At 39.3% G+C, this 23,368-nt stretch overlaps 1 protein-coding gene across 3 annotated transcripts in view; it reads right to left on the reverse strand.

Annotated features, from left to right (window-relative positions):
- SLIT3 (slit guidance ligand 3) overlaps positions 1-23,368 on the reverse strand; it is a 474,748-nt gene that overhangs the window by 69,222 nt on the left and 382,158 nt on the right. For all 3 annotated transcript variants that reach the window (XM_052684870.1, XM_052684871.1, XM_052684872.1), the window contains 5 exons: positions 15,514-15,582; positions 14,091-14,162; positions 13,841-13,912; positions 7,855-7,926; positions 3,048-3,211 (listed from right to left, as the gene is read on the reverse strand). In XM_052684870.1, coding sequence (XP_052540830.1) covers positions 3,048-3,211; positions 7,855-7,926; positions 13,841-13,912; positions 14,091-14,162; positions 15,514-15,582 — 449 coding nt within the window. The remainder of the gene's footprint in view (positions 1-3,047; positions 3,212-7,854; positions 7,927-13,840; positions 13,913-14,090; positions 14,163-15,513; positions 15,583-23,368) is intronic.

The following is a 23,368-nucleotide window of genomic DNA, read 5'->3' on the forward strand; positions in this document are numbered from 1 at the left end:
CAACAGATGTGAGCTGCTACCCTTTGGCTCCTCCCAGAATGCACGCAGGTGGCTGCACAGGGTGTTCAGGAGAGACAGCAATGTTGATCTTCAACTCGATTTGGAGGTTATTGAGCCAGAACTCATTATTTATTTATTTTATAATACACAAACATACATTTTCCAGTTATTCCTATGGCACAGATCAAAGCTAATCAATATAGGAGTTAATGAGAACACTGTTAGTTCCTAGCACTTAAGTAGTTCATTAGTTTGCCCTCGGGGATTTGGTTTATAAATTCATACAGCAAAATGCCCTCAGTCTAGCACATTCCTTTCCTCTACTGCATCACTAAGAGGGCAATTTAATAAAAAGCAGAGATGGGTTTGCATGACTTCCACATGACGTGCTTTTATTTTCTTGGCTCTGCTGAGACGTAACCTTCTGCTCAGTCACATACTGAAAACGTGATTTTAACAAGAATTTGCTAAACTACTTATATGTGTATATATACAGATTTACAAGCTACTGGAAGCCACAGAGGATATCTGTGCACAACCTTTGCACAAGCATATCAAGGTCCTGAGCTCAGTGTGGGATGACACCTGCAGCAATGACCCAGGCATTTTTGAGGTGAGTGACATTTCAGCCACCACTGAGCCTCCCCTGACCAATGCTGGGGAAAGGACTGAATCTACATAGTCAGAAGTATGGACATACTATTGGACAATCCGTGTTATCCCACAGATAGTGTTATTCTGCTGCCACAAGCTCATGCCACAGCTACAGCTCAGCATCTGTAGCTGAGAGACCATGCAGCTGCAGTATGAACTGAAGATGTACCATCCCGGTCACGGGGTGCAGGGTAAATGTCTCCAGGCTAAGGGTAAGTGTGTGCTTCACACTGTAATAAGCTTTGTCACTTTACTACTAATGAACATCACTCATGTCCCAGTGGAACAGCATGAGGAGTACAATATTAAATGTGCACATGGGAAATAGGTTCAGTTACCATCAGATTACAAAATCATGCATTGCTTTTCAAAATACATGCATTGTGTTGAAAAAGGGTGAATTTTACTAGGGCGTGGAGCTTCTTGGAGTACACTGAAACTCAGTCAGACCATCAACAACATCTGCCTTTACAAAGACTGCCTCTGAAACAACTTTTTTTTTCTCTTTTCGTATTGAGATAAAGCCAGCAATGGAGACAGCTAGGCCAGTAGAAAGCCCAACAGTTTTCTGGAGGACCTAACTAATATTTATATAAAAACGATACAGCTGTTCTAACAGTCAGAATCATGGACTCACTTATCTTCTGCATGTTTGGTTTAGAAAGAAAGTGAATCTAATTACTGATACATGACATTTTCAAAATGAAAAATTCATTGGCCTTCTCCTGTTGCATTAAACTTGTTTCACACAATCATTTTCTTCATTTGACTTAGTGTGAACAAGTACATTATTTGGTATTTTTAACATTTAGGGAGTAATTGCATTTCACATTTTAGGGACCACTATAAAGTCTGCAGTTATGATGACTGTAGTCAGAGTTCTGGTAATTTTGAGAAAGACATTTCAAAGTAATTAAATTATAAGATTACAGTTATTAAATATACATCTAACAGGCCATAAAATTGACCTCAGCCTTGGCAACCAGTGATCCAAACCCACTAGTGGATATGCAGATTCTGAAGTTTCTTTGACTACGACTCGGTTTGTTCCAGCATCGTCCATTATGAGGATACTTCAACTTTCATCTGAAGTAATCAGTATTAATCAATGTTGACAATACACACTGGACTGATGGCCTGTGGGACAGTAAGAAAATGCCTTCCTGCTCTGCACTGTGCTGGAGTGCCCTCACCTCGAGCACGGAGTGCAGTCTGAGTGCCACAACACAAGGATGTAAAGTTATAGAGTGGCCCAAAGAGGGCTGCAAGGATGTGGAAGGGTCTGTGGGCACGGTGTGTGAGGAGTGGCCAAGAGCATTGGGTTTGCTCAGCCCAGAGCAGAGCAGGCTGAGGGCAACCCTCATGGCGGTGGCGGCTCCTCACGGGGAGCAGAGGGCAGCGCTGAGCTCTGCTCTGTGTGACAGCGACAGGGCCCAGGGAACGGCTGGGGCTGTCAGGGGAGGGGTGTTTGGGGGTGAGGGAAAGGCTCTGCCCAGACGATGGTGGACACAGCACAGCTCCCATGGCGGTGGGCATGGCCCCGAGCTACCGCCAGATTTGAGCGGTCCTGTGTGGAGGCAGAGGCTGCATTTGATGGGCAATGTGTGCCCCTTCCAACTCAGCATACTCTGTGATTCTCTGATATTCATATACTTGGTGGCAACCTGTGCAAACCTCCAAAGCTCCTCTTACAATAAGAATGTGAGTCTTACCTACCCTATATTCAACAATATACTATTTACTTTCTTCACAAGAAAATGTGCTCCTTATCTTTTACTGACTGCTCCCTAATGCACAGTAATCCTGTCCATGACTACATCTAATTGCTAACAGCTGCACCTCCGCGCTCTCCTGAAAGTACACTAAATTCAGACATTAAAGATTTTCCATAATATACAGTTTCTGATACAGAGCTGCTGAGGACATAAAGTTGTTTGTGTATCTTCAAACAAAAATATTATTTTGGTAAATATCTGCTTTAGTACAACAATCTGAATTCTCAGTTTTCAAATGTATGTACGTAAAAACTAGAGAAGTCTATATTTCAAAATGTCTCCTATTTTACCGAAGTTGTCTGTGGTAGGTAGAAGGCAAATAAGTTTATTTGTTTAACTAACTCACAATATCCTCTATGCTAATTTGCTCCTACATAATCTGGTGCCAACAGCAGCAATACTAACTTTTTGGAGGTTTGCTGTTTTTCTTTCCTGTGGTGCAGTTAACTGAGCCCTGTGGAAGAACACTTCAAAACACCACTTGAATGCAGTCTGATGCTTCAGTAAACGAAAGCCAAGCACCTCCTCACTTTAATGCCAAGCAGCTTGCAAGAGTATAAAAATAAAGAGTTGTGTACTAGGAAAAGCAATAGGAAACAACAGTTTGCTTGTGCCTACCTTTGCACTGGAAGTGGTGAGTTGGTGTTGTGAGCAGCAGCCTGTCCACCATGGCTTCTGGCCCGCTGCAGCGGGCTATTCCTGGCTCTTTGTACCCTGCCTTCACCCACTCGGAAAGCCAGCGGAGGTTGCAGTCACAGTGTAAAGGGTTGGTACCTAGAGCCCTAGTAGTAAAAAAACAAACAAACAGCAGTTATTTGGGTTTGCAATTAAAGATAACATCCTTTATCTCAATGAAGTACATTTGTACCAGAATGCTTTATTTGAAAATGTGTGAAATAAATCTTCTGAATGTTCAGAAAGTCTCCTAGAATTATTTCCCCCAGTATTCCTCCTCCTCTTCTTTCTTTCCATCGTTAGTTAAGGAGGTTGTATAACTGCTTAACAACAGATCACCTTTTCAAATAATAAGTCACTTTTTCAAAAACTTGTGCTTGAGAAATGTTGAGAGACATATATCACATCCACAGGATTTTACAGGTTGATTTCTTTTATTTTACTCTTTGGCCTTCATGAGCCAGTGAACTGCGTTATTTAGTTGATGACTCACTGGATGAGTTATGCACACAGAGGATACCCCTATTTTCAAAACTGCAACCTGGTGCCTGTGAAGCTTGTTTATGGCTTTGAAAACATATCTGCATCTCTTGAGTGACGTCGCATGGTTGAAGCAGATGGCTTTAAATAGCGCCATTATAATTCACAAAACTTTTCCATTATGAATGGAGATCCATTCAAAAGAAAAAAAATAAAAACACAAAACCCTTTTTACCTTAAATTTAGGTGCTGTCTTGACTCATTTAGACTATTCTTTCTCAAGTGTCATTTTAAGCAATGAGTCTATCTCAGTCTAGAAACTATCAATTTCTGGATGTGTGAAGAAATGTATGCTGGAAGACTGCATTTATTTTGCTGAAAGGCTTTAACTGTGCAACAACTGAACTGCAATAGGAAAATAATTACCTGAATAGTTACAGATCAGCACGTGGGAAAGATACTTAAGAAACCAATAATTCAAATTGCGTTTTAGACTTTACATATGTTAAAAACAATATTTAATACGGTATTTTAAACATGATCTTCCTTCAAATAAAAATATCAGACAGGATATTACGATAAAAACCTCAGTAAGTTTGTTGATACACTTCTATTGGAGTGACTAATGAACCCACTGTGCCCTAGACAGATTCATAATGAGGGTTCATAGGTTCAAACTCTGTCTAGGGCTCATTCATCAAAATTAAACGTGTACTAAAGCACAGTATTAAAAAATATCTATCCATTCCTTCTGTGATTCTATTGCTTACTATGGGAAAAAAAACTACTCATTTGACTTTTTGACCCTGTAACTGTAATCAACCGGCTTGCCTGTCCAAGGTCAAACAAAATACAGCAGCGAAATTTGGACCTAGAAATTAACTTCATCATTCAGCAAGCGCAATGTGAAAAACAGCAGTGGGAGGATAATTGAAGCCCAGTTACCTGTGTTAATTAATCTTCATAAAGTGCACTGGAAATAAAGTTGCCCTACAGTCACTAGAACTGATTACCAATAACATTACTGTACAACTACAGAAATGACTGCACATATCTTTCTGTTAATTTTTTTCCCATACCTCAGATCTGTTGTAAATTACTGTGTTCTCATTCATGTGCTCTGACATATGCACTCTATTTCTTTGCCCATTCTACCAAACTATCTGAAGAAGGTAAAAGTATCTTGTGCTGTAATAAAATATCTCCAGCAGTATTTTCAAAACACGGCGCAAATATTTCTGTTCAGCCAACTGTTTTGAACTTATAATAAATTCAATTAAAATCCGCGGACAGGAGATGCCTCTCTTACAAAGAAAGGTTGAAGGGCTTGTTTAGCTTGGAGAAGAGAAGGCTCCAAGGAGACTTCACTGTGGCCTGCCAGTACTTGAGAGGAGCTTATAAGGCAGGAGGGAGACCAACATTTTACATGATCTGACAGTGATAGGGCAAGGAAAACTGGCTTTAAAATAAGAGAGTGGAGATTTAGCTTAGATGCTAAGGGGGGAATTTTACACTCAGAGAGCGGTGAGGCATTGGCACAGGCTGCCCACAGAAGCTATGGGTGCCAGATCCCAGGGGGCATTCGGGCCGGGCTGGATGGGGCCCTGGGCAGCTTGATATTTTGGGTGGCAACAGCAAGGGCTTGGAGCTGGATGCAGATGGTCTTTATGGTCCCTTCCTACTAAGTCATTCTATTATTTTATGTATAACTAAGATAATGCAAAGATACAGACTGCTATGGGAGGTCTGCTTATTTCATTTGATTTAATTTCTTGATAACTAACACAGCTAATGAGTAATAAATAATGAGTAAAGAGCAAGATGATTCAACAGAATCAGGAATCTGAGCTGTTTAGCAGTAACATGTTTGAGAAAAAGATGTGCTGTACACAATTAAGAAGAGTTTCTCTGTGAAATCCCTGGAGCATGGGAGTATTTGGCAAATTGAGCTGGTTACAGAGCTGTGTATATCACCAAATGGACAGAGATGAGAGGATAGCGTATGCGGGAACTGACCTAACTGAGAAGTTCCCAGTTTTGCTCCAGCAGATTTTGAGTTCTTTTTAGATACTAATGTACATGATTCTTCACTAATACTTTAACATTTTTATCATTACCCTGGACTAAACAAATTAGCAGAGTCATGGCTTAAATAGACAATTAATTATGTGATTCAACTAAATAAAGTTGTAAATTCAAATAGAACAGTTTATGGTAACATCACATACAAACTCTTCTCTGTTTTTAGTGAGGTTTAGGTTACAGTTTGTCATAACAGCTACAATCAGATAATACATTTACAACATAAAGGAAATTCAGGTTATCATCTAAGCTTTAAATAGCACTGGCAAAAGTGATTAAAGTATCTAGATGTCACTTTTGTTTTTCCAATTGCAAACCATTTAAAATCTACTACAAAAGACCGATTAAACCAATACTTCTGTCTCTTCCAGAATAATATCCAGCTCGGTACCCTGGTAGTCAGCTTCCTTTATACCTGTCCTACCCACATCCATACAGCTACATTTAACATCATGTTTTGTTCTCCTGGAGTTACAAGTTTGATGAGTAGCAGCTTCTCATACCATCTAAAAATTATTCCAAGCATATGCTTTCTACTCAAAGATCTAGGTATCAGGAGAACTCAAAAACAATTTATTTGCAAATCCATATGACTTAGAATAAGCACAGCCTTTTCTGGCTTGTGAAAAGCCTAACATCTAGCAAGATCCTTGCGGTTGCTGAAAGTTTCAGATCATCACACCGCATCCTCTTTAAGAAACCGGAGAGCACAACTGTCCTGTAAAATTAAATTGTTCAGCTGTGCAAAAACACACCCCAGACAGGTCTTATTTATTTTATGGATCCTGTTTATTACTGTTCATTTGTGTTTTGTGTGTTTTACATTTCTGGAAGCACATACATCTAAACAGACAGACTGCAGTAACTGTATTGGACCAAAAAGGTTTTTATCGTTCCCAAGGTGAATGGTTTACCCAGGAAAATTGTGTCTGCACTTCATTTAAAGTGAACCCTGAGCAAAGTCCAAACAAATGGGGCACGATATGTTTATCTCATACATTCTAAAAATACCCTCAGAAGCCAGACTCCCTGTATGGAAGGTGTCACTGCATTCCGAAAGGTGATTCAGGGCTTCGGCTCTGTCAGACTTTCACTCCAAAACAACACAGAAAATGACTTTACTATGCTGGGAACATGAGAATGGAATACATTTTATGCAAGATGAGTATTTTCTTTGACTTAGACACCAAGGTGTAAGTTCGAAACAAGGAATTTATTTCCCAATTTCAGCTGAAATTCCCTAAATTGCTCATATATTATTTCTGTCTGTACCAATCTGAGATATGTTTATTCTTCTTTGTCTATAAAAAGACTGAGATAGAAAGCCTTGCACGGAAATCACAGCCCAAGGACAAGTTTGCTATCCTGTAAATATTTGTGTTTTGCACAATTTCTGGATAACAGTGCTGTTGTGTTCAGTAAGTTTTCTGGAGGGAATGTTTAAAGTTTAAGAAACAGATACAAAACTATATTCAGTGTACACATGCACAGGTATCATGTGTAATATCACACATTATCTCAGCAAACATTTTCTGTTCGCTATTTTGGCACTGACCGTGAAACTCCAGGTTTGTCTCATAGCTATTACAGCTGTTTGTCTTTTACAGGTCTTTCATCAATTGAGTTGTGATTAAAAAGATCCTGGAACTCCACTAATCCAAATCATCTCTTGAAATACCTGAAACTTTTAATGACTTTTAATTATTTTATACAAATTACAAGTATTAATACTGTAATTTGACCCATTTCCCTATGATTAAATATTAGTCTGAGGTAGTGATTCATCAAATTCATATACTGACAACATTTCAGTATGCAAAACATATGACACTTATTAAGCACTGTATTCACATTTGCTTAATATTTGCTCTTTGTGGGAGGTTTCCTGTCTCCGTCTCAGACCATAACACACTCTGCATTTCTCTTAGACAATGCTGAAAGAAAACCTGAAAGTCCACTGAAGAGGAAATTGTCACATTTGCTCATTTGGCTTTCCTTAAGAAAATATTTTGGTAACTAATAACAACAGGTTCCTCTATTTATTTTATTTCCTTTGAACATTTGCTCTGTGAATATCCAGAGCAGCATATGGAAAGTACGCAGGAAGAACAGAACAGTCATACAATCACAAATTTGTAATAATGGTAGTGTTTGCAAGTCTGAAACTAAAGAGCACAGAAGTACTTACAGATGAGACAGGGACACCAGGTCGTTGAAGGAACCTTCGGGAACACTGGAAATATCATTCCCATGGAGCGTCCTAGAAGAGTGGAGAAGCAGGAAGGTATCAAACCACAGTCGGGTCTGCTCCTCAGAAGTGAGGGAATTCGTGCTTAAGAATGATACTTAATTTTCCTTCCTTGTGAGTTTTTACAAGCTTCACAACTCACAAGCTTCCATGCTGCTACTAGATGTCGACATTTAAAACAATGACAATCAGAACTGTCGGTGACTAATGTTTTAAATTAAAAAGGTGATACACTATGCTATTAAAAGTGTATTGATGACAAGCAGACCCTCCCATACAGACCTGTAATTCTTTTATAGAATCCCATTAGCTGGAAACACAAAGAAAACAGAAGAGGGAAAATAAGAAATGCAAGAGTTAAATTAAATACTGACTTCAGAGAAACCCTAGGAGAGAGCAAGGATCCATGAGGGCGAATACATCTGCACTTTCACATTCGAGTTTTCCATTTTTATAGTTGGAAATGCCTTTTTTGTGTGGTATTTTAAAAATCTGCTTGACAAATAAATTTATGTTACCAGTGAAAATACTTGAAATTAGTTGTTTTAGGGCACCGTTAATTCTAAATAAATATTTTCTTATCAAGGCTTTCAGGATCTTTGTGAAAATGTTCTCCACTGCTCCCAGGACAATTTCAGCAGACACTCTCTTTTCTAAGAAATACATTTATGCATGTTACACAGGCAAGCATGAATAGATGGTTATGATAGACAGCAGGAGGGGAGCGGATGCTGGAGGTGACAGTTGTACAGTAACTGTCTAGAAAGTGCACCAGAGAAGATCATGTAAAATTCCGTCTTTTGCGTAAATAGAAACAACTGTTTAACTGCTCATCCTCTGCCTTACTAGATAATTATCTGGCAAAATAAAGCCTACAGTAACATTTATGTAACTTTTCTATTTCCTATGTCACTGCCTGGAAGCTTGATACTTCACACAGTAATAGAAAGAGCTCATACGGAGTCAGTGTCACTGGATCTTAATTGCCTTTTCTCAAACAGAAGTTGGCAGAGAAGTTGCAAAGGAAAATCACATCAGTATTTTATTTTTTTTTCTTTTTTACAATTCTCCCCCAACCTGCATCACTGATAGCAAACTCCTGTATGCTTTACATCCTCTTTCCCAGCACGTACCAGTACTGTATATGATCTAGATGTGGTAGAAGAGGGCAGAACACAGAAATCTGATGTGTGTCAGGTTTGTAGCAGCGATTTCCCTCAAGTTCTCAAGTTTGCCTGGTGATCTTGAATTTTTTGACAGTACAGATGCTTGAAATGGTGAAAAAGCCAAATATCTGGGTCCATGGAAATACACAATAACCCAAATGAAAATAAAAGCATCTCTTCTTGCATCCTTTTCTCCTTTCTGCACCCTAACACCACTATGAACCTCATCAAGATCTATGTGATTTATGGTTTAGAACTTTTATGAATGTAACCTTGCCATGCTGCCTTCCACCAACACGCACACAGTGAGGAAGGCCACGCTCCCCAGGTGACGATGCCCCTTACCCTGCATTCTGGAAGCCTGGGCCCTGCTATGGAGCCTGTGAGCTATGTGACACAAACAATATTACTATGATCACGTTTCCCAGCAGCTCACTGCAGCTGCAGTTTCTATTTCTTATTCTAATGCAAAATTGTTCAGGGCATGAAACAGCAAAAGCTGCAGCACAGTTGTCCTGCTGGGATGTTTCTTACAGCTCTTGACATGAGAATACCAAAAGCTTCCCTCTCCATCATCCTGAATGTCTGCTAAGCAGATCCAGCTTGCCTATCATTAATAATGCTTGGTGTGTGTAATTAAGGATGGATCTCCAAGTAATTCATCCAAACAGGAACAGGAAGGATGTGAAGTTCCACACAGGAACTCCAGATAAAGAACACTCTCCAATTCTGAGCAGAATGAACAATGGCAAAGCTGTACCCAAACAGCTCTGATATACTTATGTTGGCACGAGGATGAAAGATCGGGCCTGGTCAAGAAATTATCAGAACAATGCACCCTCCTTGATTTATATAAGAATCTTATAATGAACTTATGTTCTGATGTTTCATACTTAAAGATGTGCAAGTGCCCTCTGAACAGAGAGCAGAACTTCAGTTTCTCTTCACATCATGCCAGTTGTCTTTATTCTGTGAATGCGTGTATTTGCCTTCCTGAACAAAATGTCTTGGAATCCTTTTCCAAGAGAAGCTTAAGGATGACAAAGTCATTTATCTATAAGAAAGTAAAAAACATCAAAACCATAAACCCATGTTTAATGAAGGGCTTCACTACATACCTCAAACACTGAGGTATGCTGCATGGATGCCACTGACAGCATTTTAATGACAAAATGATGTCAGCAATACCTCCACCTATACAGCCAAACTGAAATGATAAATTACAGCTAAAAAGCTGTAAGAACCTCAGTACAAAACAGTGACAGGAGAATTCAGCAGAACAATGATTTTTTTTCCAGTTGGATCAATGACACAAACATTTTTATACCTGGGCAAAGCCTTGATTAAAATCCCAAACATTTGGAAAGTTAAAGCACAAGCATGCATGCATTCACCCCCACAGGCACAACTTCCAGTTATCTCCTTGTCTAAACATCAGTAAATATAAGAGTGTGAATGTAAGGTGATGGTGGTCTCCTTTCAGAACACCCAAATTCCTCTAACAAAAACTTTCTTCTTTGTGTAATCTAATTTATTTCTGAGCCCTGAGATAAAGGAATCAACTAAGCATATCTCTATGGATTTCTGTTTTGGATTGTTTGTTCCTTGCTCTTTAAAAAAAAACACACAACAGCAATAACAAAACCCCTGCTGTCCCCCAGCCCTACTCCCAACCTGTTGTCTGGTAACATTAGGTAACTGCAGACATACTTTTTTAGTAAAGAACAATCTACTCGGTAAAGACAGTAATTTGGCTAAAAGCTTGGCTGAACTTGCAGAATAGCTACAAACAGTCATTCTGTGATGCACAAAAACCCAAACAACAAAGGCAACTGATATTTCTCTTAGGTCAATTCAGTGCAACATCTAACACAGAAGTATATTGCAAAAATTGGTTCCAAGGTTTTGTTTGAAGAGTATGTGCAGCAGCTTTCTCATCACATATATCACCGTGTTTGTGTGAGCTCTGAACTACAGCACTTTTCTAAATAAATGTGTGCTCTTGAACTGCAGTAAACAATTCATCATTTTTCAGTAAAACTGGAACATCTCATTTTAGCAGAATATTTTGTAGCTCATTTAGAAATTTTTCCATGAATACAACATGGAAAATTGTTTCATGATCTGATAAAGTAGTTCTATTTTTGGACTTTCCCTCCGAATTAAACAGGGACAAAATATTGTAAGTTACAACACTGTCAAACATTAAAAACAATCAGTGCAACCAGAAAATTCTAACATTTATAATTCCCTTGTTTCAATCTCTCAGCTTTTAAAACCTACTAATATTAAGCTTCTTTAGTTTTGGAGAAGAAAGTCACAAATTTTCATTGCAATAGTTTTGGTGGAAAAAAACTCTGATATAAACTTTTCCTTTAAAAAAAAAAACATTATAAAATTGTAAATGTTGAAACTGCTCCTCAGCACACTCTGGCTGCTATTATGGATCAGCCAGGCAAAGACTGAAGATGTGATTATGTAAACACTGATATATATTCAGGCTTAAACATAAACATTTTGACTCTGCCCTTTTCTCAACTGGACTTGTGCAGAAAAGTGTAAGAGACAGAGGACAGAACCTGATATCATTCAGAGATCAGTTTCATCATACCTCTATGATTAGTCTGATTTTCAAATATGTATTTATTTTACTTAGTACACAGAGTCAAAAAGTAAAGAAAACATGAGGAATTTGGAAGACACTGAAGTCTGTATGAGAAGGTCATGTTAACTTTCAAAGGCAAGCACTGCCAAAGGTATTCAGATATCTATATTCTTTTTATTAAAAAAAAAAAAATTAAAATGTGAAAATTGTATTGCTGATGTTTTCTCTTTTACATTCTTTTGAGAATATGGATAATAAATAACTGACAGTAACAGATTGCACTCTATCACTCGGAAGCCCATTTTCCCTCTGGAGAATCGATTTTTAATAACAATGTAGATGACATGTGGCAAAAGTTGTAGCTGATACCAGAATTTTGTGAGCCATAATAAATCAAATCAATCTGGAGGCTTCCAAATGCAATGAGCATTCAGAGATTCCCATTCAGGCTTCATTTCACTCACGCTGCTCTGTGCAAGACAAGCAGGGCTTTTGCCTTGGAGAAGGAAGATATTTTGCAATTTGATTAGCAGATCACTTAAGAAAGCCAAAAGATTACAGCTGATACTCAAAATAATGCCCTTTGTTTCTGTCCATATGTGGTCTGCAAGAGTGGAAGTGAAAAGATAAAATGTAGCTATCGGAAAGAGTGAGACAGGGTATATCTACGCTCCAATTTGTTGTAGAGAATCCCAAGCTAGCTTTAATCAAGCTAGCTTGCATATAAGAAGCAAGCCAGAAGATAGCTCCATATGGAATAATTTATTTGGCCATGAAACCGAATATATTCATATGTGGCTGAATTTCAGGATTCATGTAACAGCTCAAATGTGACCATCCTATTGCAGTAGTACAAATCAGAGTTCCAAGCCAAACTTAAAATAACAAATCCAAATCACGTCTCTTTCTTGATTTTTAACAATGAAAGCTGGTAACCTAAATCTGTCCCTCTCTGAAACCTAGATATGTATTTTACCACTTATAACACAGTATCAGAGCCCTGCTGGGCACTGCCCTACATCTTCTCCAGTTGTGGTACCTCCCATCTTAACAGCTTGATTCCACACTTTGGGATTCAATGTACAGCAGCCGTTGCTCTTTAAATTCACAGAAGCTTCTGTATGCAAATGAAACCTAACTTAAAAAAAGAAAACATGAATATGAAGTTTCAAAGCTCTTGGGACATACTACTCAACTCCTGCAGGCCATGTAGTGTTCAAATCTTTCCCCTCTGGCACTCCAAATAATCTCTTCACAGGTGAACTATTTAATTTTTTTGCTTCCAGGTTATCATACAAGTAATGATAACCCACTTGTTTTGCTGGGCAGTGGGGAGGATGGTGGTTTCTCCAGCTTGTCCCAATATCTGTGCATGGTGTAACAGAGCCACACAAAGAACCAAGCAAAGTGAACTCGGGGTGAGCTTCTGATAGGCAGATTGGGACGCCAGTAACAAGAAGACAGAAGTGGGAATTATTCTAGCAGATACCTAAGAAAAGCAGCGGAGGGCTGCTTTCTGTAAGAACAGGCCCACAGCCAACACTCGAAGACCATGGAAAGAAGATAACTTTCAGAGGAGTCTGTAAGCAGATTGCTCAATCCACTCAATCCACAAAAAGCTGCTGAATGCAGCTACATCAGAAAAGAAGAGAGGAGAAAAAGATCTCCAAAGAAAGCAAGCACACGTGTACATTTTGGAATGCACCCACACTTCTGTCACCATGAGGTCAAACTTCTTCCACTAGCATTTCCTCTTGCATCTAATGTAAATTTACACTCTAAAACATTATTGGTTCTCACAGGCAAAGAGATAAGTCCTTTCCTGTGAGATACTCAAGCATTTTTTAAGTAGAAGAGACAGACTCCCTGCAGCCTCTTGGAGGCTTGTTCTCAGAATACTTCTTGTCCCTGACCTAACAGAGAAAAGTCATTCATCCTGCAAAAATGGAACTGCTTCTTTTCAAGGTTTAGTGTTCACCTGCTCTAGTCTTTACTGGACATATTGCACCTAAGTACAAGTACATTGAAGCTAATTGCATGAAAATATTTATGACTACTGAATCAAGTGAAAGCCATCTGCTCATTGAAAACCTCCCTGCCATCAACAGCATCCTAATAAGCTGCAACTCAGCTGCACTGAAAAAGTGATACTTACAGCACTCTAAGAGACCTGAGCCCATTGAACGCATGGACTGGAATGCACCGAAGTCTATTGTAGCTCAAGATGCTGTGAGAATGAGAGAACGCAGTTACAACACTATTTTCTTTGATCATTCCACTGTTACTTCAACAATGAAGAAGCATGCAAAGCCACATGCTTGAGTCACAAGGTATATACTAACTGTTTAACATCTAGGATAGCATCTGAAAAGCAATTCAAATTTCAAAAACATTGGGCTACTTACAGTGTTGATAACTGGGTCATGTTGCTGAAGGTATAATTGGCCAATACACTTATGCTGTTGTTGCTCAAATCACTGAAGGAATGAATAAAGAAAATATCATTCATATGTATGACTTTAGAGATACATGTCTTTTTTGGAGGTTACCTAATATGTTCACAGCAAAATGATTGAGGCAACGGAGAAGTCAAATGTTAGCAAATGATATATTTTCTAACCAACTTGGACTAAGCTCTAAAAGCAAGTCACATCAGAACATTTTCTCAATAAAAGCCTAGGACTCTTCAGTAAGGAATATTTCTAGCACACAGCATTCCAAAATCAACGACAACAACAACAAAAAAACAAATGCAAAATTTTCAGAGAAGCAGGACAAATTAATAGGTGATACAAGAATGGGTGAATATCTGCTGTACCAGTTTGCTTTTCAATTTATTACAGGCATACCATTTCCATATGCTCTTAACATTGACAGCTACTAGAACGACCCTGTGTGAAAAGAATTCTCACTTTGGAATAAATTGAGTAAATAAAAGATGGGAAAGAAGTTTGCATTGCTTCAGCGAGAAACAAAAGGTATTGCATTGTTCATTTCAAAATAGCCATTTAGGCACAAATAGAACATTTTATTTTGTTGTTGCTCTCCCTTGAAAAATAAAACTAGAGATATTTCCAAATAAAATATTTTATATAATATATATAAATATTTATATAATATAATATAATATTATAAATATATAATAATATTTATATTTATAAGCACAGTGTATATATATATACTCCCTATATATATATTTTATATTTTATATATATATATGCCTGTTATTGTTCTGGCCATTTGACTTGAGTACCTACAGGTGATTGAAAAAAAATTCTGATTTTTCAGCTGATAAATAGCTGATAAATATTTCAGCTAAGAAATTTTGCTCCAGTGTACTTCAGGGAACAGTTTACTCAGTGGACTCTAGCTGTGCCTCGATCTGTACGATCTATACATCTGTACGATCTATACATAGCAAAAACAGCTATGTAAATTTTCATTACCTTAGCATTATAAATACTGCGTCAACTAGAACAAATTAATGCTGTCTCCTCAGTTAATGACCTTTACTGCTTTGCACAGATAAATCTGACAAGAGGTACAGCAGGACATTCACAGAGGTTTATCCTGTAGCAGATGCTGGAAGCTCCTGCAGGGGAAGGGTCCATGGTCATTTCATTTTGCTCTTTCTCCACTCTTTAGGAACATTTACTGGCAGCAGTTGCTACAGCTAAATTCCTTTCCAATTCAATTTACAGAAGGTTTGTGTTTTCTGTGTTTTTTTTTTGTTTTTTTTTTTTTCCCCCAGACACTAATTTTACATGTTCCATCTACAAAACAGTGCAGAGTCATCTCTGTTTCTTGACATTGAAACCACGTACTTACATCAGTGTCAGGTGCCTGAAGGCGGAGAGTCCCTTCGGCACAGCAGTCAGGTGGTTTCCTTCCAGGTATCTGGAAAAAAATAAGTCACATTTGAGAGTTACATAAACATGTTAAAAACAAGTCTGGTCACCCAGACTGCATCATGAATGAAGAAAATACAAATTAAAGTCAGTTGCTAAGGAAATTGTCTTGGATTCACTGCTTTGAAACTGTAAGAACTTCTCCTTTGTAAGTGAATTATCCCATATGCAAAACATGACGGTAGCTTACTGATGGTTTTGTTCAAAACTTGGAAGCAAATAAAAGTTACATGGCCCACAGCAAAGGGAAACGATCACTTGGTCCTCCTAAGACAGCAAATGAAGAAGTAAGGGGAGAAGGATTGTGTGGGTTGTGCCCTTTACAGAGTGCTGACTGAACCTGGGGAAAGGTGTTGTGTGCCTGAACATCCCTCGCACCGACAGGAAGAGCTGTGCTTCCAGGCCTCTGTGTAGCACAAAGTTTCACTTGTTCCACTGTCAACATAAATATCAGTGACTTTGATGCCACGTTTATTACTCTGGGCATCATTGGTACTTATCAAAGTAATAAGACTGCAACAGAAACGTGCCATAGCACTGCCCTTCACAAAGCTGCCCGAGGCCACGACCACCAGGCCGCAAATCGGCCTTCGCAAAAGTGCCGTGTGGGAGGAATGCACAGGTGGGGACTGAGCATCGAACAGTTTCCTCTCAGAACACGTCAGGGCGTTATTCCTGAGGCAAGCAGACCACTGCCACTGCTTTGAAATGTTACCACACGTGGTCAGGAAATGGAGCCCACAGACAGCAGAGCACTCCCTGCTCAGAGCATAAGCCAGCACCCACGGCAAGAACGTGCATCCCGCACACGCCATGTCCTTGTCTTTGGCAGCAGACCTTGTTCTGCATCTACTGGAGTAAACAACAATAAGAACAGATCACTGCTGTGCTGCATGTTCCCTCCCTACACCAACTGCAACAACACGGAGATATTTATGTAAACGAAATCCAAGAAATGTTTCCCACAAGTTTTATTTTTATTTGACATCGTTTAAAAATAAAATCTATAAACACTAACAGAATTTTTTACATAACACATTTTGCAACTGTCACGTTTTATTTTTCCCCTTTAATTTTGATATAATGACCTGTCATCATTTTTGCTGCCTGAGCTCTCTTTTTAACTGGGCTATCCAGGCAGAATTTCTTGCAAGTTGCTGGATGCTGGAGCCTGCTAGCATAAAAGGGAAAATCCTCACTCTGAAATGGGTAAAGAGGAAAGCTCACTTTTCTCCTGTCCCCAGCCTTGTGGTTTTCTGTTTTGTCTGTGCACAGAGTCCCATAAAAGCATAGTTACATTGAAGCACGTGGTGGAGCTGACCCAGACCCCGCTGGACAAACTGGACTATGGGCTTTTGAATTTTTAACCCAAAGCAAAATCCTTCCTTAATGAAAACCTGTTGAGCATTCACAAAGATCACAAGCATTGAGTGCCGCTGTTATAGCAAACAGTTCACCCTTGCAAAGCAGAGAGGGCCGTTCTGCTGCCGCAGGTTACCCCAAACCACGATGTGGATTACTTATGCCACATTCACGCTTTCCATGGATATTCATAATCAGCAAGTGTAAAGTCATTGCTAATTTTGACTGAATTTGATAAAAAATATTTTGAAAATGAAGTGGCTTGGTGTAGTGTAAATTCACACCATAAACTGATACACAGAAGATCCTCAGAGTTTAACCACATATGTTACTATTTAGCAGGGCAAATGGTGTCTCATTTCCCCAGTTGTGGTCTGCTATAGATGCATGGGGCTGCTGCTGAGAGTCCGTGCCTTCCCATTTATCCTACAATGTCTGTAAATCCTGTAGTCATGTATGAGGTTAAGTTAAGTCTCCAGTGTTTATTCCACACATACAATCCAAAGGATTTCCGAAGGAAATCAAAAGCAGGTCATGCATTGTATCTTTGGAGGCAATATATGATTTTCATTTAGGGAAGGAGACTCAACTCTTGCAATGCATTGAAATTTTCAGAAATAGATTTTCAGGATATTCTGTTGTTGATCCCAATATTAAATGGTGTGTTAAAAGCTGGTTTTCTTTTTTTTCTTTCACAATTTTCCTTTTTTGTGGAATCAAAACTTGATGGTGTGCATTTTAATCCAGTGCTTCACTCCTTCAACTAACACAGACAGGCCGGCTCCTGCAGTTAAACTCCTACAGAAGATCTGCTTTGAACAGCACTGGATTTGTACTGCAGACAATCTTATGGTTACATAAATGCGCCTGCAAACAGCTGCAGTACTTACACTGATGGTATAATTTCTGAACACAACTGTATACTGAAAAATTACTGACCATACACTTATCATGCATGCAGAAGATCAATTCCCCACTATTAAACCTTATGCTACATTATACAAAGGAGGGCAATATTTTCTAAGCAACAGGCATTCATTTTGAAAGTACTTAAGTGTAATGGATTTGAAATAACCAGAGCCTTACAGACAAAAGAAGATGCCAAGAGCCAGGAAGGTCTGAGCCGCAGTATTTGAAGAGCACAATGGCAGCAGATGAACTGCCATCCTCAACAGGCAAGGCTCCATCAGAACAAGGACCAGATACGGAGCGACAGCTCTGCCCTTGGCTTGGCTAAAGGTGATCTACAGGGACAGCAAGAGGGCTGGAACTGGATCTAGTGAATAACAGAATTATTCCTGAGAGTGTAGGGGCAAAGCCCAGTAATAAGACTCTCTGCGGGTACATCTAACTATGGAGGAAGTTACAAAAAACAAATCCAACAAAACAACGGGATAATGCAGAGGAAAGATTGTAATTTCTAATTGTTTCTAATGCTTAGCCAAAGTAAGATGATGTACATGACATCTGTTGTGCAAAGAAATTCTGGCATGAATGAAAAAAATTATGTCTAATTTTAACACGCAGAGTCAAGTTATTAATACAGAGAGACAGAGTCAAGAGTGGGTGTCAGTGCCTTAATGCAGACATGCTGTCTAGTATTCAGAAGAACCCCCTTTGCTTCCTAAAGTCTCTAAAGTCTGCACTTTAATGTATCAGATTGGAAATTGTTTTTTATCCCATGAATGCTGCTGAGAATCCTGCAGTCTGAATAACAACCTGTAGCCAACAGGTAACCACCAGAGCCAAAATAGGAAAAAACTCCACAAAACACGTGCTCATGTTCTTACAGAACAACACCAACCATGCGTCAGAAAAGATTCCTAAAAACTCACAGGAGCACTAAAGGCAGAAACTTTTAGGAGGTTTAGCACCCGGAGGGCTGGTGCTGTGGGTACAGCCAAGCATTGCTCGCCCCTGCCCCACCTGCACCAGGTCCTGGAGCCCAGTGCTCACAGCCTCCAGGGGCTCACCCAGCACCTTCCACAGGCACTGACTTCATGTATTAAACATTTAGAGCTATGCATAAAAGATGACAAAAGCATCATGTAACCATCTGAATTACCTGGACATTTTTTCTACTGAAATGACCATTGAGCCATAAAGCTGAGCTCACAGCAGCAATCTGTGCTACAAGGAGAAACTGGAGAGAGGAATCAATTATCAGGCAGTAACTGACACAGCACAAAGCCTTTTCTTTAATTTCTTTGAATATTCTGATTACAGATTGTTATATTAATCCAAATACAGATTATTATATTAAAAAAAAAGAGAGAGATTTGACAATTTTATGCAGCTCTAAAAGTTATCGTTGAAACCTTCTAATGCAGAATGCAGTATGCTAACATTTTGATGCGAGTTTTATTTCCTGAAAAAGGTGGCCTTGAATAGAACTGGTGTGAAAGATGAAATATGTGAGGATACCACACATCTGCAAAACATGAATTTTAAGAGTTTCAGTTACAGTTTCCTGAGAAGAAACGCAATTCAAGCACTGATTCAGGTACGAGTCTGGATCTTACATTTAAGAAAGGCTTGGAAAATTGGATTCTGGATTTTGCTGCACTGATATGTCAGACCACCACCCACATGGTTGACATACAGAAATGTGACCATGTTTGTGATATAAGTGAAGGCCCTGAAGTTACACTTAACTTTATTCTCTTAATGCTAAAATCACCTTTCTGACATGCACTCCAACTTCACTCATGCAAAATATCATTTGAGACTGCTGATCTATTTAACTGTTCTAAACACATGGCTGCAGATTTTAGTTCTAGATTTGAACTACAGCTAGAATATTCTTCTGTAGACCTATCCATTCCCTCAAGTGGGAGAGCTTTGCTTTGCTGGAACAGGCAGCAGCCCAGAGGCAAATAAGGAAGAGTTGAAAGGCTGTTGGATTCCTCACCACTCAGCCTCTGCTGAAAAGTGCAATGCAAAAAGGAACTGACCAGGCTTGCAGGCAAAGAAACAAAGCATGTCGAGGAAAAAACATAAGCACGAGAGAAATTTGTAAGGAGAGAAACATCCAAAGCAAGTGCAAAGATTAGTATGTATTAATATAAATCACGAGCAGTGATGTATGGTTGATGTCTGAGAATCCCATCACTGCTCTCATATAGCACAGTGCCATGACAACACTGGGTCTAGAGATGACACTGTCCACATGACTGCCTTCAGCTTTTTCCCTCAGTGCAAACTGTTACTTCCTGTAGGTCTATAAAAGGAATAGGATCTTGTCAGATAAGACTGTACTAGAAATAGAACATGAGTTTATCAGAAAAAAAGACCAGCACTCACACACTGAAGTAATATGTAGATGGAAAAAGAGCATGGGAAACTTAGTTCAAACAGACTTTAAAAAAAGAGAGAAAAAGAGAAGAAAGCCTAGAATACAAAGCAGGAGTGAGGTTAAGTTCCAAACGAGCTCACTGCATAAACATGTGTTGAACTGCGGGACAAGAAAAGTGGCCGTGGTCAAAGAATGAAGGTGTCCCTTCAGAGCAACTAAACAGTAGGAAAAAAAAAGCAGGCAGTATGTGCATATGTATTTATGAAAGGAATCTGGAAGAAACAATACAGTATTTCCCTATTCCTAGGAAGCTGAACACCCCATGATGATGAATTCTGGGAAAGAAGCTCTGGGAAGTACAGATTTCTTGTACTGTCATCCATTTAAAAGGCAGGAGTCTCTGTGGTCTCCCCAGCTCTGTTCTGTGTGGAAGCATCCTCTGCCAAGGCAATCCCTGCTCCCAGGGGACTGCAAACCAAGCACAGGTACATCTCCTGCCACTCCCAGCTTTAAACAGGAGGGAGATAATAGATTTCCCATTTGCTGTCGATGCCCACATTCAGAACAGAGAATCAGGACGAAGCTGGAAGGGGTGAGCCCAAATCTCCAGTACACCATATCACAAACATTTCAGCTGAGCACAGTGAAACGAAACCCAGCAAAGGTTAAATAACCTTTTCCCTGCTTGTCCATGTCAGAGTTACGTACATCTTTTCACACTGGTATTTAATGTCTGTTTTACACAATGAAAGAATTCCTGCTTCAAGGTTATTTTAAGACCTCTAAAAGAATTTAAAAGATTTCATGAGAAAGTTGTATTCACCCTCAGCAGATTGGTTTATCCAGATACATGGCAGTGTTTTCTTTTTTTAATCATGTTGTATAAAAACATACTGCAGTCTAATAGAAAACACTGTAGCTGATGTGCCTTGTAAGAGATTGAAGTTTATAAATGCCAGACTGGCACATTCATAAAAGTCCTACTGAAAAGCTCCCCTGTATCCCATCACCTTTCAGGCCACCCACAAGGGAGCTGCGGGCTTTGAGGACAGGAGGCTCTTCATGCCGCGTCCCTTCCTTGGCACAACCTCTGTCCTTAGTGGCTTTGTGCTGTAAGGGAGGCATGGGCCCATGCACTGCCTGCAGGTTGCTGGCCTGACAGTGAAGAAGGGGAGAATGGCAGAAGGGGAGAAAGGCAGAATGAGCTGAGGTAACATGGAGAAGGTTTTTTCTCTCCCAGAGCAGCTCTGACTGCTGTACTGGCTGGGAAAGGCGAAGACATCCTTGCCCTGGAGAGAGTGATGGCTCTCCCTGGCCATGTGAAATCACGTCTGATGCAGCAGGTAACTCATGTGCTGTGCAGTTCCTAGTGTCTGTGACAATCTTTGGCAACATACTTCAGCCTCTAGACACAGCTGAAGGGATCTGGGACTGTGCTGTGGGAAGGAGGGCATTTTGGTGTGAGGAGTGCAAACTGAACAAAACTAACCACTGCAGACAGTTATTTGGTTCAGTCTGCCAGACAGCTGTGGTCCTCAAAGTGAGGCAAGAGGTGGAGTCCCACAGGAGATGTTGATTGCCACAGCAATTATGACAATTCTCAAATAGAGAACAGTAAAAACTACACGCTATTAACTTGATACATTGTCTTCTAGATTATGGTTAGGATGCTAATCTGGAAGCAGAAGAAAGGCAAGTAAGACTGATTTTATTTCATTTTGTAAATTTTGTTCTTTTCACTGTTTTCACAAATTTTTTTGCTTCAGTAACTGCAGCTCATTCTTTGGCATAGATACATATAAGGAGTTCAATTTATGTTGGTTGAGAGAAAAGTGATCAGGATTGAACTGGGAGACAGTTGGGACAGATTCAAGATTGTATTTGCAGAACATGAACAATTCTGAGCCAGCCTGTTCATGGCTGACTGTGTTCTGCTGACACATTTCTGGATTGAAAGCAGAAAACAGAACTAGAAGCTTGCATAGCCATGAGGCTCTTACTGAAGAAGACAGTCATGTAAGCCTCTATGAACTCAAACTGCTCAATTCCAGGCTACTGCCTCAATTGCCAAAGAAATAGCTTAAGAAATGTAGCAGTTTTCAAAAATGTGAGATTAGCTTCACTCTTTTTGTGAAAATTATGTTGTCAGTGTATCGGATAGTATCAGTAAAACCCGATATGCAAAATTTAAAGATAAAAATTCCTCAGAATGGCAGTGGAAATCAAAGCAAAATCTGTGCTATCTTATTCTTGGCAAGTCATATTTGAACAAGAACAAGATCTGAACAAGAAAAGAGTAGAAACTGTATAGATTCTTTATCATGGATGACAATATATAAAGTAATACACAGGCCTGGACTTGGCTTTGGATTCAAACCACTTCAAACATACCCAGTGTTCCCATGGATGTATTAATCTGTACAAAATATCCACGTTATTTTTAATTCCCACACACACTCTCAGTCCACTCCCCATTAGAGCAACAAGGCCCTATATTTGACTACAACATAGCTAAAAACAGACAACCCCCTTCAACTGCAAAGGAAGTAAAGGATGTGTATTTCACTCATCAGTTGCCACATTACTGAATGGGGTAAAGCAGAAATGATTTTCATCCATTACAAAATTCAGTGAACACAACAACTAACTCAGCCAACTACATTCATACAGAAATATTGATGAGCTTGTAAAAAGCTTCAGGAACAATTCACCTGGGATAGATTTGAATAAGTATCTATAGGAGAAAAGCTCTGTATTTCCATTGCCAGCTGTTTAAGCCAAGCAGTGCCACCAAGGTATTTTCTTTCTTTGGAAAGAAACAAAATCCAGTATAATAGTAAGGAGTAGTTGAAAAGAAGCCTAGAAAGATAGTTCTCAACTAGGATTTGTTTACCATGTAATCTAATTATCAGTTATTTTAGACATTTCATGAGGCTTGGAGAAAACTCATTGTTTGTTTCCATCACACGGCAGATTTTTTTCCTCCTCTCTGTCTCCTTAGAGGATAATTAGCTCACAGCTGTGTAAGTCAGGAATACATTTTCATCGTCCTTTCAAAATGCCTATCGTGAGTTCAGGCAGCTCAGAAGCACTACGGAATCATCTGATACTAATATAT

Source organism: Tympanuchus pallidicinctus, unplaced genomic scaffold, assembly GCF_026119805.1.
Source record: "Tympanuchus pallidicinctus isolate F22 unplaced genomic scaffold, pur_lepc_1.0 scaffold21, whole genome shotgun sequence".
Classification (NCBI taxonomy): domain Eukaryota; kingdom Metazoa; phylum Chordata; class Aves; order Galliformes; family Phasianidae; genus Tympanuchus; species Tympanuchus pallidicinctus.